Source organism: Erigeron canadensis, chromosome 4 (assembly GCF_010389155.1).
Source record: "Erigeron canadensis isolate Cc75 chromosome 4, C_canadensis_v1, whole genome shotgun sequence".
NCBI lineage: Eukaryota > Viridiplantae > Streptophyta > Magnoliopsida > Asterales > Asteraceae > Erigeron > Erigeron canadensis.
In genome coordinates this window covers 32,003,786-32,020,363 of record NC_057764.1, presented here as the reverse complement: position 1 = coordinate 32,020,363, position 16,578 = coordinate 32,003,786, and the positions used below count along the sequence as shown (strand labels likewise).

At 35.7% G+C, this 16,578-nt stretch overlaps 3 protein-coding genes and 1 pseudogene across 3 annotated transcripts; 1 reads left to right on the top strand and 3 right to left on the bottom strand.

Moving 5' to 3' along the window:
• The first annotated feature begins 3,887 nt into the window (after nucleotides 1–3,887).
• Nucleotides 3,888–5,602, top strand: LOC122598230 (B3 domain-containing protein REM10-like). The gene is made up of 3 exons (XM_043770833.1): nucleotides 3,888–4,205; nucleotides 4,292–4,597; nucleotides 5,085–5,602. The coding sequence occupies exons 1-3, from the start codon at nucleotides 4,152–4,154 to the stop codon at nucleotides 5,379–5,381; spliced, it is 657 nt and encodes a 218-aa protein (XP_043626768.1). The 5' UTR covers nucleotides 3,888–4,151; the 3' UTR covers nucleotides 5,382–5,602.
• An 852-nt stretch (nucleotides 5,603–6,454) lies between these two features.
• On the bottom strand, nucleotides 6,455–9,048 carry LOC122598229. Its single transcript, XM_043770832.1, has 4 exons — nucleotides 8,951–9,048; nucleotides 8,087–8,227; nucleotides 7,686–7,742; nucleotides 6,455–7,576 (listed from the first exon to the last, which is right to left on the bottom strand). Exons 1-4 carry the CDS (start codon nucleotides 9,026–9,028, stop codon nucleotides 6,602–6,604), a joined length of 1,251 nt encoding a protein of 416 aa, XP_043626767.1. The 5' UTR covers nucleotides 9,029–9,048; the 3' UTR covers nucleotides 6,455–6,601.
• A 779-nt stretch (nucleotides 9,049–9,827) lies between these two features.
• LOC122598228 lies at nucleotides 9,828–13,443 on the bottom strand. The gene is made up of 8 exons (XM_043770831.1): nucleotides 13,120–13,443; nucleotides 12,979–13,034; nucleotides 12,312–12,474; nucleotides 12,011–12,099; nucleotides 11,540–11,672; nucleotides 11,339–11,431; nucleotides 10,701–10,803; nucleotides 9,828–10,337 (listed from the first exon to the last, which is right to left on the bottom strand). The coding sequence occupies exons 1-8, from the start codon at nucleotides 13,339–13,341 to the stop codon at nucleotides 9,946–9,948; spliced, it is 1,251 nt and encodes a 416-aa protein (XP_043626766.1). The 5' UTR covers nucleotides 13,342–13,443; the 3' UTR covers nucleotides 9,828–9,945.
• Nucleotides 13,444–13,489: 46 nt separating this feature from the next.
• On the bottom strand, nucleotides 13,490–15,959 carry LOC122598227 (annotated as a pseudogene).
• Between the last annotated feature and the right edge of the window lie 619 nt (nucleotides 15,960–16,578).

Here is a 16,578-nt window from a genome sequence, read left to right as displayed (position 1 = left end):
AAATCCAAGTCGGTGCAATTTTCCTGACCGATTTTTTAGGATACCTAGTCCATGGGGGCGTTTTCTGATTTTTTTTTGCAGTCGTCGTTCTTTGTAGAGGGCCGTTATGCTAGACACAGTGAATACGTGAGAACACAATCACGTTTCGCAGACACTGCAAGTTTCTTCGACAAACCTGAAAGCCAACCACAATGGCTTAAAATGGGAGACATAGTGTATACGTGGGCACACAATCACGTTCCCAGACACTACAAGTTTCTTCGACTACCCTGATAGCCAACCACAGTGGCCTCAAAGTGGCAGACACAGTGAGTATGTGGTTAGTGAATCACGTTTCCCAAACACACAAAGTTTTTTCGGAGACCCTGATAACCAAACGCAAGGAGAAACGTCCAGCTTTGTTGATCAAATCTTTGGGGGGACCACATACACAAAACTTGTATAAACCGCAAACACACAACTTCTTTGAGACGGAGTCAACATCGTTTGACATGAGAACATACCTAAACCATCTCCCAGCTGTGTTTCAACCGTGCGTCATCGAAATCAAAAATGTTAAAGCTGATGGTAATTGTGGATTTCGAGCACTGGCTGTTGCTTTGGGTCAACCTGAGAAAAAATTTGAGTGGATTCGCGAACAAATGTTAGAGGAGTATGAGTCCAACCCAACATATTATCAGAAAGCATTCACGCGTAAAGGGCCACTGGTACATACTTTGCTGCAATTGTCTTATCCCAAGGGTGGTCTCCCAGAGGACTACTGGATGATGATTCCCAATTGCGTTATGCTTCTGTCCAACAAGTTAGGTCTTATAATTATCTATTTAAATGTCCGTGCAAGCATTACATGTTTCCCTTTAAAGAAGGGGCCATGCCAGCTATATCGTGATGAGCCGATATCAATTGGCCTAGTAGCGGGTGGAACACATTTTGTTACAGTTTATTTCGACAAGGACAGCCCAATGTTTTTCCCACAGCTTGGGCATCGCGGGCCTGGGCAGAAGATGTGAAGTACAAAGATCGCTTGGTTGCGTTTTCCAGAAACATTAAAGCTACTAAGGAACCTACATGATTTTGTAATCTAGATTTGTAATAATAGTTGATGTATTTTAAAGTTAAAATAATAGTTGGCGTATTCATTACCTATATTTGTTATTATGATTACTAAATGTATTTGTTATTATGAATATCATCATCAACAAAAGAAAATATAAATAAACATAAGTCACCAAAATAATTAAACAAAGAAAAATAAATTGTTCATAAACAACCAAATATATCAACTAAGCATCATCATCGTCCTCATCATCGTCTTCATCATCACCCAAATTTACACTGTAGTAAGGAGAGGGGAAAGGAGAGGGGACACCAAAACTTCTGTCCAATTGCGGATTTTGCTGAGGCGGCTGAATAGGAGCCTGTGCATAACTAGTATAGTTAAAAGACTCATCAATCCAGGATGGGCTACCTTCTGCTGCGAAGTTAAGATCAAATTGGGCATGTGGCTGGCTAGCATGTGGTTGCTGACTATGGCTCCTCTGTGCTTGGTGAGGCTGGCTACCTTGTCCCTGCGTCAAATGCGTATAGTCATATGCCTTGGTACCCATACGTCGAACAATCCGCCCTATGCCGCGACGATGCCCTGACCGGGTTCCAAGTTCTTGCATAAAAATATTAGTCTAGGGTGTTGGATTGGGGTCCCGTTCAGCCTCCTCCTTCTTTCTCTTCAGCTTGCCCTGAATCACATTACATTATATATAAAGTTGATTAAATGGACATTTGATACTACAAATATATATAAGCTTAAAGAGAGACACTTACATGTATTTCTTCGGCTTTGGGGTGTTCCCATTGCTTATCAGCTTTTTTCTTGTGCTTAGCCTCGTACATATCCACCAAATCTACTTCTTTGCCCGAACGAGCCTGTAAGCACATCAATTTATCATAAGAATATACATTCTTTAAGCTTTTTTTAAACCCAAGTATATATTTCATAACAACAACTGACCTTTTCTTGGTGGACGTACTCAGAGTAAGACTGTCGGCCATGGGTCCCTGCAAGAACTTGCTTTCCCCTGTTGGTCTTGTTTGTCTCTGACTTTTTCAACCGGTGTTCCCTCTGGTAGTAGCTCAACAACACCCTCCAGTCCTCCTGTAACAAATCCTCTGGAGGTGCAACTTGCTCTAACTGTGGAAGATTTTTCACCCCCCCTTTTTTGTATAGCGGGTTCTTTTGAACTGGCTCTTTTGGAGCCGATACTAATAGGCACAATCCGCGTCGACACACAACTGGAATCCACTCTTGATAGTGTCTTCTGGGTCAGGAATATCTATGAAGTGGTCCGATCTAAACCTAGTCTACAATTTTTAAGTAGTAGTTAGCGAAATACAAATTTTGTACAAACTTAATATTAGAATTAAAATATTATAAAGATTGTACATTTAAAGTCGGGATGATAAACGCCTTTCTTTCCTTAGGCACATGGTCCCATGAGTCATAAACCTGGGGGATGTGTCGGACCAGTGTGCCAATCAGGCTCTTATACATGCTGACGTTATCGCCGATCACCTGCCACGTCTTAAAATGGGTCGTATCAAAGTCTATGCTTAATCGACCTCTTTTCTTGAACTCTGCCTCTAAATTTAAGTTCTGTCCTGGACCCCTCCCCTTTCTTGGGACTACAAAAAACAAAAAAATAGTTAAAAACCCTTAAATTAAAAAAACAACTATAATCAACCAATTTTTTTTACTGCCACTCCCTTTGCAGCCCCATGCTTTCTTCCACCACGATCGATTTGGGTCTTCATTACCACCGTCGCCCCGATGATATGTAGCCATTTATACTGCAAAATACAAAACAAATTATACACTTTTTTAAAATACATATAACAAAATGATCAAGGTTAAGAAAGATCCAAAATCCTCACATTTATTTTTTGTAACTTATTATTTTACTTTTTACAATTTACTTTTATATTACTTTTATACCTATATTTTTATATTACTTAATTTTATATTCACTTTTTTACTTAACTTTTATGTTTTTATATTAACATTTTTACTACATTTTTTATACGTAATATTTAATACTTTTTTAACTTACTTTTTATATTTATTTTTATCTATATTTTTTACTCTTATTTTTTTTATACATTTTTAATAGTTTATTTTTATCATTTTTTTTACATAATCCTGCATCTAACAATATGAAAATTTTGACAAATCACCAAAACAACTAACATTGATCTTTCACTAACAAAACTAATTACAGACAAATATCAACATAATTTATACAAATTACTAACCAATCAACAAAACTAAAAGTGGTAATACTAACAAACCTATAATACAAATCACTAACTTATAAAACCTATAATACAAATCACTAACTTATCAACAAAACTAATACTAACAAACCTATTAAAATCCAAAAATTAACATATCAACTCTAACAAAACTAATAAATCCAAAAATAATACTAACATATCGATTATTAACATATCAATATTATCAATTAATAAAACTATCAAAGACACAAATAATAACAATAAAAAAAAGATAATATGACAGGAAATACATACCAAAATATGATATGGCCTGAAAAGTCAAGGGAGGATGGCGGTGGCTACGTGACGGCGAAACGTGTGATGGTCAAAATAAAGGGTCGCTGAAAGTCCAGATGTCGTTTCTAATACTTCGTCTGAAAAATGGTCAGATTGTAAAAACGGGGTAAAAATGTTGGTTGGGCAGAGTTCTTTGAAGAAAAAGAGAGAAATTTTTACTTTTATGATAATGAAAGAATGAATAGACGTAGACGGTTGTTTATATTCGAAATTGGGTCTCACTCTACTTTTTGAAGCGAGTATCGCTGCAAATTCTCTAGTCAATGGTCAAAGCCATTATTGAGTTTACAAAAACTGTCTAAAAGAAAAAACTTGCAAATAAAAACCTAGAATCTTGAGCCATTTTTTAAAGATCACCTAGACTGCTCCGAACCGCCACCCACCACCTCTGCTGCCTCTCTCTTTTCCGGCAAACCCTCCACTTTCTTCCTTAGCTACTCTTCATGTCTAATAGAAAACATTAATATGTGTTCAAACATTAATATATAAATAATAATAAGTTGTCTTGATCTTCTAATACATATAATATGTCTCCTCCTTCCTTTTTCATGATGTTGCTTGACCCATTAGCTCCTCACCTGGTACACACACACACACTCACACAATTTATTTTTTTTTTCTAACTTTTCTTTTTTGAAAATGTGTTCATATTCATGCAATTTTGCAGGCATTGCCACCTGAATTTGTCAAGAGGTACAAAATCCCAAAAGACCCAATACTTAAATCTGCAAATGGAGGGTATTTATGGAGATTAAAGATGCAAAAAATTGGAAAAAGCTACTGTTTTTCAGATGGATGGGACAATGTGGTTCAAGATCTTCAATTACAATTTGGGGATTTTCTTGTTTTTTGGCTTGTTGATAAATCCACTTTCAAAGTTTCAATCTTTAACTCAAATGGGTGTGAAAAAGATGTTGATGATGGTAATCCTTTCTTTATGACCACTCTGACTAAAAGCCAGAAAAATGTCTTGGTAAGTAAGTAAGAATATTCTTGATCAATATCATAATCTCCTTGCCTTAGCTTATTTTAGTTTGGCTTATTTTGTATTAACCCAATTTTGTGACTTATAAGCTTATGATGCTTAATCTGAAACATAGGCTCATAAACCAGAAAAATCAGACGAAAATAAGTTAGGATAAACTCCCTTTAATACGTTGAAAATAAGCTTATCATTTTGTTGGTGTGTGCATATAAAACGAAGCCAGGCTGAACCTAAAATAGTGCCCTTTCGAAAAGTAAGTTGGCGTGGTTATTTTGTTTATGAAACCATATTATATGGTTTGGGTTGGCTTAGTTTATAATCTGAAAATCGACCCGAATTGTACCTAATCATTAAATTGACACTGTATGGATCAAAATTCCGGAAAATTTCAGTTCAGTTTTGGTTTTAGGCAAAAAAGTAACCGTGATCAGAACTAATGTTTATTGACTCATTTGCATATATTTGTTGGATATAGTGGCTTCCAGCGGAGTTTGTGGAGTTGACTGGAGTAAATGGTAAGAAAGCTATAATTTTGAAGAATCTTGATGGTGAGGAGTGGAAAATGAGTGTGCAGTCGAAAACAAGCAAGCAGCAGTTAAGGTACTATCTGTCGTCGAATTGGCTTGATTTCCAACTAAGAAATGAGTTATTTGAAGGAGATGAATGTGTGTTCAAGTTCATCAGAAGTGAAGATAAGTTGTGCCTAGCAAAAGTCACCAAGAATCAATCGGCCAGCCGTATTTCAGCAACTGAAGTACTGGAGAGGATGTGAGCAGCAGCTCATGATCACGAATCAAAAGATGGTGTTGTGGATAGTGAAGATGACTGTGTCGAGGTGGCGGTCAAGAGACCATGTGGAGAGTCACCTCAGCAATAATCTCATGTTAATTATAGTTAGAAGTTATTAATTGTATATGTAATTAAAACAAAAATCCTCTTTTGGCCATTAGTAATTTGGTATTGAGGTTTATGTACATGTAGTTTAAACAAAAATCCTCTTTTGACCATTAGATAATCCTTCATGTTGACATCTTTTCGGAATGCCAACTCGCAAATGATGACCAATTGTGGATCTGATAATTTGGTCATGAAGTAACAAGTGTTCACAACTTGAGCAGGGCCTCTGAGATACTGTTAGAAACATATAGAAACATATACGGAGTACTATGCTAGAAAGGGTTACAAATATGTAAATTTATTCCAAGACATGTCCTAATCTCATGGCCTTAATGACACATAATATCATACTAGTGTCTATGCCCTTTTCTTTGAGTAAAAAAGAGCTTCCTTTATCGTGGGGTTTTGGTGGTAGTGGCTGCCATTGTTAATTCAAGGCAACTCTCTGTGATTATCCCAGTTTTTTTTTTTCCTGAAAATGCTGCACCAGAATTAATCGAAAGTTTCAACCTCAAATTGAGTTGTATTATATTTATTGCAGCTTCTGCTGTTTCAACCTTGTCTGCCACAGTATATCTTATGAATATGAAGTCCTGAATACTAGTGTCTTCTAACCCAGATATGATAATTCAGAAGTCAATCCCTCGCCTACTAGAATAGTTGATATCTAAACTAATACACAGAAAGATTTAAAAGTATATAATACTTGTACTATAAGTCACCAAGAAAATCTGGTTGATATGACACCCACAAGGCCACAACCAACCAGCAAGTCTTCCTCCACTGAAGTTATGAAGAGGAAGAGGGGACTCCACCAAGTGAGTGCCAGCGCAATTTCAATCCCCGGGCCAGTATTAACCCCACATTAGCCATGACAACACAAGTCGCAAACCATACAAGTCTATAGAAACTTGGTAATGCAACATAAAGGAGTCGAACCAAAACAACTTAATATAAAGATTCCACAAGAAGCATTAACTTTACATTGAAATCATAATCATGAAAAATGTTAACCTTAAAATCACAGCCATATAATCTAACATGTTCGCTATGATTAGACCACATAAACTACAAAAATTTTAACTTCATGGAGTATCAAAAAGGAAAGCCCTTACGCAAACTTGTTTTAGACTCTTCAGCTAACCGTTTGACATGTTTAGCATCTACAAAACATTCCATCAACTCTTGTGCAATCTCAGGAGGGTGACAATTAATAAAAGCCTTAACAAACCTTTTATCCGTCATCCTCAAAGCAGTTAACACTTTGGGCCCATCAATTCTTGGAGCCAAACCCATTTCATCTATCTTCCATGCAACAGTCATTCGCGGTTTCATCACCTTTTCAAGATTAATGAAAAGCAAAAATGGGTGACCAAGTACAACACTTGCAGGTAGCTTCATACATGCCACCAAAAAAGTCATGTTTCTTTGAACTTTGTCAACTGATAAAGTCAACACAAGAGGTGAAATACCCAAAAGACGCAACACCTCATCTTCTGAAAACCCAAACTTCTCCAAGTTTGCTATTTTCTCACGGATCGTCTCGAGGCGTGAAATCGCCATAAGGGTGACCACATATTTGTACATTTTTGAATCTTTTGGGGTGCGTGTTCTTCTAATATAATCCATTTTCTCAACATTCAGAGAGGTTCGAGGTATAACAGTAGGCCGGGATACAAGCATTAAAACTAAATCATTCCCTGTTATACCCATAGATTTGTACAATTCAACTGTCGGTTCGACCATTGTCTTCAAATCGTAAGTTAGAATAGACGGGTTTCTGAGAATGGCTCTTTGAAGTATTTCTGTTGACCCGAATAACTTTTTTAAGTAGGAAATACGCTCATCAAGATAGTAGTTGAACTTGCTACTTAAAAACCGAGGTCTACAACTAATGATTTTGACCAAGTCTGAAGACGTGAATCCAAGATCTTGAAGTGTTTGGAGCTTGGATTGAAGTTTATCAAGTCTTGCTTTGTGGAGAGACGGCATTCGCTCAAAGATTTGTGATGCTTCCTTGTTATTACATCCCCATGCTATAAATAGATCCAGACAGTTCTTTGGTGATAACTGATACCCTTGTAGTGAAAAGGAATATACAAGAGAGGTTCAGAATTATTCAAATAAAACATCTGAATGGAGTAGCAAAATTTATGAGAAAAGATGTTCAAACTGAGACCTGATCCTGGAGTGGTTTATGCTTCTCAGTAGGAATGCTGGAGAGTGTATCCGTCACCTGCACCAGAGTTAAATAGTGGCACTAAATAAACTAGATTTTAACTTCAATAGAAACTTTTATAACATTGGCAGAGGGTAACAAAATGACATAATAACAGCTAACAAAAGTAACTATATCTTTACATCAACACGGTACCACTGTGATTAGTTTAAAAACATATATAGGAGTCAAAAACTTCTTATATTAACAAGTAAATCCTTGAAAAGCTAAGCTGCATTGAAGACACATTAATACAGGAAATAGATTTTCACACTCGAAGGAATTACTTGTGCTTTATACAGATTATAGCACTAATGAATTATCATGTCGCAAGTCACTAGTAGAACAGCAAAAAACCTTACCACAGATTTATCCGTTGCTAGAGCGTGGGTGGAGAAAAAAGACCTTAACCCATTCGTTATTGCAACACGATCACTGCCACTGGAAGTTCTTGTCTTATGTGCAATATGATCTTGGTAACCCAACATCCCAAACCATCTGTCCTGCAGATGACATATAACACATCTACATTACATACATACTCACCTATTATATCATATAAATTCACATAAAAGCATAAATCAATATAGTTTCAAGTAACTATGAAAAACAGGGCCAAGTACATTGAAATGTATCAAGCTTGTACATAATGTATCAAACTTTTGATAATGACTAGTGTATCACACCAAAGACATTACCCAATAATGGCTATTGTATCTATGTGACATCTTATAAATTGTAAACAACTAACATGTCACCAGTTTTGATAACGTGTCGACTTATATGGAGCAACAAATACTTGTTATCTGATAAAGAGGTAACTAGACTATCAGATGCATATAGGGGGTGTTTGCCTTAGCTTATTTTCAAGCTTATTTGCTTATTTGAGTTTCACTTATGTTTGATAATCCCCATTTTTGTAGCTTATTTTACAATTACAAGTCATGATAAGCTCATTAGTCCAAAAATACCCTTATAATTAGAGTTGAAAACAAGATAAGTTCAAATATCCCTATCTAAGGAACCAGCTTGGGCTACACAAAAAATATCTAAAAGCATAATTTCTAAAACCCTAAGTTTAGGATTTATAGCTACAGCAGAAATTATTATTATTATTTTTGCAGACTACAAACCCTAAATCTATATTTTTATATATATAAACATGTAAGCATATATAATTACAGTAGTCAATACTAGCAGTAAATAGTAAAATAATATTAACTTACAGCAAAAAAGAATGGTGAAAGAATTCTGGGCCTTTGCGATAAAATAGTTTGTGTTCTTGACTTAAGGCAAGACGCCATTGTTGTTTGTCAGAATTTAGTGTGAGCCTGTAAAAAGACACACAGATGTGAAAATATATAGTTAGTTTAGGACTAATATGTAACTTTATCCGAACATCAAGGACTAAAGTAAACGTTTTTATTTTCTCTTTTTAACTTTTTAGAAGGCCCAAAAGGTCAAAAGTGTATTCTTATAATGGGCTACTTCTACATAAGTTTGGGCTTATTGAATTCCCAGTGTAGATGTTTCATGTTTGACTTGTTTTATTCACAAGTTCTTTTTTATTAGAGATGCACAAAAGTTGGGGTTTGCTAGATCCGAACTGAGTTTGGTCAACGAAGTTAGAAACCGGTTATGACCAAACTCGAATCGGTTTGAAACCAGTTTTTATCAAAGGTGGATCAGTTTTTTATTAGTGTTTTTGCCGAAAACCGAACCCAACCCAATTTTATACCCGGTAACTACCTGATTTTGAAACCCGAAACCGGTTTCAAACTGTCGGGTTTTCCAAAAACCCAAACCGGTCTTGGTCGGGTTTTCCAGCCCAGTTTTGGAGAAGCCGGTTTTCATGTGCATGGCTATTGCCACCTGATTTTGTCACCAAACACTTGGAGAACAAATTTCATAAGGACCAATAATCACATCTACAAATGGCCATTAAAGATCACACAAGTTGGTAACAGTTACTGTTTATCACATGGATGGAGGCATGGAGCAATGTGGTTGAACACTATAATTAGTTAAGATTTGGAGATTTCTTGTGTTTGGGTTCATTCATCAATCTTATTTCAAGATTTTAATGCTTAGTCCAAATGGATGTGATAAACAAATTGATGTTGGACCACCAAAATCTTTTGATAAGATTTTATACAAGACTGAACCTAAACTCAGCAAAAGATAGGGAAAATTCTATTTAACTCCATAGTGAAGGATTTGGTTACAGATGAACAAAGGGTGTACTTCTTGAAGGGCATGTCCTCATATTGTGACCTTCTCCTTGACACACTTTACAAGTGTATGCCCTTTTATTTGCGTTGGAAGAAGTTTTCTTTATTAAAGTTGTTTTGGTGGTGGTGGCAGCCACTTTTGTTTGTTGAAGGCAGGTCCTCCGATTATGCCCAGGATGTCTACAAATGCTGCAGGAAGGCAGTTTGAAACTTTTACTAACCGGTTCAATTGTATCAGATTTCTTGCAGCTTCTTCTGTTATGACCCTTTTCACCACATAAACTGCATCTAAACCGTCGATCTGCTGACGTTTGACCAAGTTCTGGACAGTAGTGTCTTCTGTGCCCTTCACGACCACAGTTTTTGCAGTAAAATTTCACTCCTACAAAAGAAAAAGACTCAAGTTTCCTAAAGTGTATACACATACAATATCCTAATTGCTTTATGCAAAAGACTAGATTTATAATATTCTACAACCATACTATTTGTAATCATACTTAACATACTAATTATCTAAACAGAGCTGATAAAACTGGAGAAACCGTTATTCGGGTAACCCGACAGTCATGATCTATATTGACACCGTATAAAAGGATACCTTTGTATCTCGTGATCTTAAACATCCAACTGTTTCCACCTTTAGGAAATGATGGGCATAATACTTCATTTTGTTTTCTGGAGCTCAAATGTCCCATTTACATTGTTACAAAATACAAGTATTTTGCTAAGCACAAAAAGGGTGTACCTTTCATGGAAATGCTTCTCCTGCGTCGGTTTTCTGGATCACTAAAGAAGGCTTTCATGGATTCAGAAGCTTGTTTTCTTGCTTCAACCGACCCCTTAGATTTCTGTGGGAAGGCAACCACAATTACCAATGAATAACTTAGAAGTGACAGTTTTGACCCATTTACTTATGAATGGGTCGATTCAGATTGAGTTTGCATCTCAAAATGGTCGGATAAAAAGTTTTAGCTAAAAGACCAAAGGGGTCAAATGGAGGAGATTATTAACTCGTTTTATTCAAATATTTAGATTATTATTACTTAATCATACTGTTTCCCTAATAATAATTGGGGGAATGATGGGAACTGTAGCAGTACCCTATTTCTCCTCACATCATCTTCTCCACATAATTAAATAAATACTCCCCTTGAATGTGAGGGGTGCAGGACGGAAGATGGGAACTGCCCGCAGTACAAATGCTATGCCCTAATTTTATAGCTTAACTATTTCAAAATAACGAATAGAAAGTATTTGTGTCTTAATGTGAGTCCCATCTAAAGTTTTTTACGAGTATCGCTATAAGAGATCCACAATCTGACAATCATAGATTTGTTAAAGAAAAAGTTCATAGCATATGATGTGGTCGTCAGAAGTTAGAACCTTGATTGCAGCCACTCTTTGAGCATGGAGTTGGGGATCGCCATGAATGATTTTCATTCTGTTGGTAAATAGACCGGTTTTCGCATTAAGGCTCTGCAATCACCCAACTAAAACAAAAGATTGAGCTCATGATCTGGACATTTGAACCAATTTTATGTTTAGAAATGATCAAGTATGAACGGAAATAAAAAAAAAACTTGCTTTCAGAGATCTACTAATCTTCAAACCAACTTCTGGAGATGGAGACCGGTATACACGCTTCGACTTTTTCCTTGCCGCTAATTTTATTTCAAGGTTGTCCACTTCATCGTCTTCCTTTACTTTGAATGGAGAACTGCAGCCAAGAAATTTCATGACAATAGACACATTACAGTAACGTCTATATATTTAATAGAGGTTGCAATTTAAACCCATCTCCTTAAGAAGGGCTGCATTTACTACTTCTAATGGGTCAAGTGAGTAAACCTTAAAACTTTGTTAAAAATTGGACACAATCATTGTTTATAATCAAATGTTTAAAACGCAGGAAAACATAGTTTGCGGGTCAACCCAACCTGTTTCAACTTGTGCTTGGAACTGACCCTTTTCACACAACCCGTTAGAATCCGTTACCTAACTTGCCCATCTTGCCACCCCTATAGAAAATTAACATAGGAAGATTGAACATGATACATTAAACGGGCTTTTTCCCATGGCCGTTCATCGATGGACTCTTCCCAGATTACGCATTCTCCCAAGCATTGATGACATGTAACCATACCCTGCCATGATCCAGTTATCGGTGGGGTTAAGTAAAAGACACAGAATTCAGCATAGAAAAGACCTTAAGTTATGGAACACTATGTCATAGTACAAAATTGTAATAGTTACATAACAATCATCCAGTGACGTCACATCACCCAAGGGTTAGCTACGAAAAGCAGGATTATTCGAAGCTTTCCTCAATAATAAAAAAAATAATGAAAAATGTTACCTTGCCATTACATTCTGAACAATCTAATCGTGATCTTTCAATGCCACAAATTTTGCAAGGGGTGTAACCCCTTCCCCTGCAACTAGGGCAAGGCAACTCTTTAATATACTGGCCATTTGGTCCAAACCATGACCTTGGTGCAGAGCCACTTGAAATAGCTTTCCTGGAAATTGAAGTTACATAAAAATGTTTCAGGTGGTGAAGACTTATAAAGACGGTGTATTAAGGTATATCCTTCAAGATAGTCATTTTATTCTATCAGCAATTTAGTATAACAAGGGCATTTTATTTGAAAGACCTGAACTTTTTATCCAATTTTTACGAATGGAAAAATTTCTATTCAGAGCTAATCTTAAAGTACACTGGTGTCAAATATTTAAGATTTCTAAAGCTAAAAAGAATTAAAATAGTTGTCAGAGTAATTTACTCCTAAAACTTCAATGAAAGCAAACTATATCATTCTTTTTACCAAGAAAAGCAGTACTATGCTTATAATTGGTATTGATATTAATCACAATAACATATGTGGTAACATACAACATATACAAAACCAGAAATGTGATAATTATCACATAGAAAAATGGTACATAGAGATATTTCATATCAAAATTGACTAGAATCATAAACTTAAAGATTACACAAGTTAGCCCTACTAGATAAGAAAGACCTGGGCTGCAAGTCTGCTGAAACTCCAAAGAGATCTTCTGAAGGATCATAACTCATCTGCAATCAATAGAGATAAACTATTAACTATGACTATATATATATATATAGAGAGAGAGAGAGAAACAGGGAGAGGGAAAGAGACATTTTGGTTTGCCTGAAATTGTTTAGGAGTAGGTGGAGGTGAGATGGAATCATCCTTGAAAGAAGAAACAATTATCAAGGGAATGAAACTGAAAGAATGCTTCTTTCTGTACTTATTCCAATGTGTGAGTGTCCAGTAGTATCTCAAGTTGTTGCTTTTGTCGGCGTTGTGGTACCATGGAGGAATAACTGTTCTAAACATAGAGCATAAGGATGATGTCATTGGATATGGATATGGATATAGATATAGATATTGATACAGATATAGATATAGATGCAGAAACTGGGAGTTGCAGAGCGAATGAAGAAGATGAAGTTGTTGAACACAAGCATGAAAATGTGGATATAAATGAGACATGTGACATAAACAAGATTCTTTTATGAGATAAAATACTAATTATAGAAAGTGCCACGTGTCAAAATTGTAATTATCAACAAAAATAAATACGGAGTAATTTTTTTTTTAATGTTTATAATAACTAACAATAACAATGAGTCAATGACAATAAAATCAATATTAAAAATTAAAAATCAAATAATATAGGTAAAAATTCATCTTTTATATGTAAGCTTTGCATACAACAATGGTTTTCATATTTGAAGCAGCCCCCACATATACCATTATACCCGCTTGGAGTACAGAGCCAACACATCAACCTTACCGCGGCGACCATCCTTGCCTCTAATAACACCTTCTCAAAGCCTACATGCCATGAATTACCATTCAAGAACCTTACCAACTGTTAAGATATGACACCCAATAAGATCACTAGCAGCAGTCTAAAAATTCTTAAAATTCAGTGATCGATCCCATAACCATTGGGCAGATGGTATAGTGCATTAGTGCCCATGACAACATCCAAGTCCACACATAGTCGGATAATCCCAAAAGGCGCCAATGGGCCATCCATATCCAAGTAAACTGATAGAAGTAAACAAAAGTACAAAACTTGATTAACACTAGCAAACTCTTTTCAAATCCAACCATTTTGTTCTTTTAACTTGTGCTTACTGTACTTAAACCACAAATCTTTTTTATCCATCTCATCGCTTAACTCTGCAACATCCTTCCACCTTTACTCACAGGCATATATATTCGCCAGAATCACATCCGACATCAAGCTTTCAGGATCTTTATCCGCAAGTAACCTAGCCATTTCTTCTCCCATGTTTCACATCTGAATGAAACTTACACGCACCAATCAAAGATTCAAGAACTGAACCCGAACTTTCAGGGATTTTCATCAATAGCTCCCTAGCTTCATCTACCCTACCAGACCTACCCAATATATCTATCAACCAAGCATAATGCTCAGAACTTGGAACCAATTTGTAATGTTTCATTAAGTTAAAAAATTCCAAACCTTTATCGACTTTTCCTGTGTGACTACAAACAGCTAAAACACTGTTAAAAGTTGAAGAATTTGGTTTTATATTCTCTGTTTGCATCCACTCAAACATATCAAATGCAGCTTCACTCTCCCCATTTTTTCCACACCCAGATATCATAGCGTTCCAAATCACTGGATCTTTCGGTTTTGTCTCAAACTGGTCAAAAACAAAAGATGCCAACAAAGATTGACCACATCTCATGTATAGTTTAATAAGTGCAGTGGCAATAAACTCATCTTTATCAATACTAGTTCTAGTAACATGTCCATGAATTTCTTTTCCACGTGTTAATGATGATGCAGAAGCACAAGCTGATAATAAACTTGTTAAAGATTTCATACTCGGAGGTTCTCCTGTAGCCTGCATTTTTTTAAAGAACAAGAATGCTTCGTCTGTTTTTCCAAGATTTGAGAACCCGTTTATCATTGAATTCCATGTTGCTGAATCCGGTCTAAGTCCATTAGATTCTAACATCATAAACAAACTGATGGCGCCTTCAGTCTCTCCATTCATCATCATACCAGAAATCATTGAGTTCCATGTAATTAGACTCCTAACACCAATTAGTTCTTTAAAAACATCGTAACCCCAATGCCAATATCCGCATTTTGAATACATGTCTAAGAGTGCAGTTCCTACTAACACATCAAGTACTAAATCGACTTTAACAAGCAACCCATGAATCTGTCTCCCAAATCTTAAAATCCTAAGATCAGAACAAGCAGATAAAATAGAAACAAATGTGACCTTATTCGGTTTTTCATCTGACCATCTTAACATTTCCTTAAACACTCCAAATAACCGTTGAGGATTCCCATTCTGCAACAAACCAGTAACAAACGCGTTATAACAAGCTACATTTTTCTCACGAATCCCTTCAAAAACAACCGACGCAGACCAAGTCTGCTTACAGCTAAAATACATCGTCACAAGAGATGTAGCTACATAAATATCCATTTCAACGCCAATCTTAACAGCCCAACAATGAACCTGCAGGCCATTTTTAACAACATTGTCACAACCAGACAACAAACTAGAAACCGTGACCGAATCAGGTCTAACTCCATACTCACTAACACGTCTAAAAATATCAAAACATTTCTCGTAACACCCGTTGTTTACAAACCCAGAAACAACAGCATTAATCAAAGTTATATTTGGTTGAGGCATTTCATCAAACACCTTTAGTGCATTGTCTACAAAATGAAACTTCATGTACATATCTGTAAGGGAAGTGGCTGTATATATATCTGTATTAAATCCTGTTTTTGTGACATGGGCATGAAGCATTTGGCCATGGGAAATTAGTTTCAGCTTTGAGCATGATTTAAGAAGGACTGGAAATGTGAATTTTGTAAGGGGGTGGGATTGAAAATGGAGATTTGAAAATAATGCAAGGGCTTCTTTGTAAAATCCTGTTGTAACTAATTTTGTTAATGTTGTATTCATTTGGATTTGTAACTAAAAAGTACTCGTAATATAGAGTGATATATATATTCTTTATATGCAATGTAAGTAAATAAATAAGTAATCGACTAGAACGACATGAACTCCATCCAATAAGGTAACAGTCAAGTTCCCCCGCGACTTTGAGGTGAATTACTGTATTATTTTATTTTTTAAGGCAAATGTCTTACAATATCTCAAGTTACTTTTATCAGTTTATGTAATGTGATTCTAAATACAACTATGCTAGCTATAAGTAAATTTTTTTTATGAAATAAGCTAATATCATACTGACCAAACTACATTATCATAGTGTTTGTGTAACAATCAAGTCTACATAACTACTAAACAATTCTAATTGCACGACAGTTAGTGACAAAGATATATGGTGATTAAGGTAGTTATGACAACCACACAACGTCTATAAAACTTTATATTGGTATTATAAAAACTACTTGATAATTCCAGGCTAAAAATCCTGAACACGTCATTGACGACAGTTGAACTTGTACTTAAAAAATAAAAATTGCCTACTAAACTAAAACCACAATTAAAAAATAAACTATTATAGTTTAATGAGATGACATTTTTCTACATATATAAAAACAAATTGCATACACTA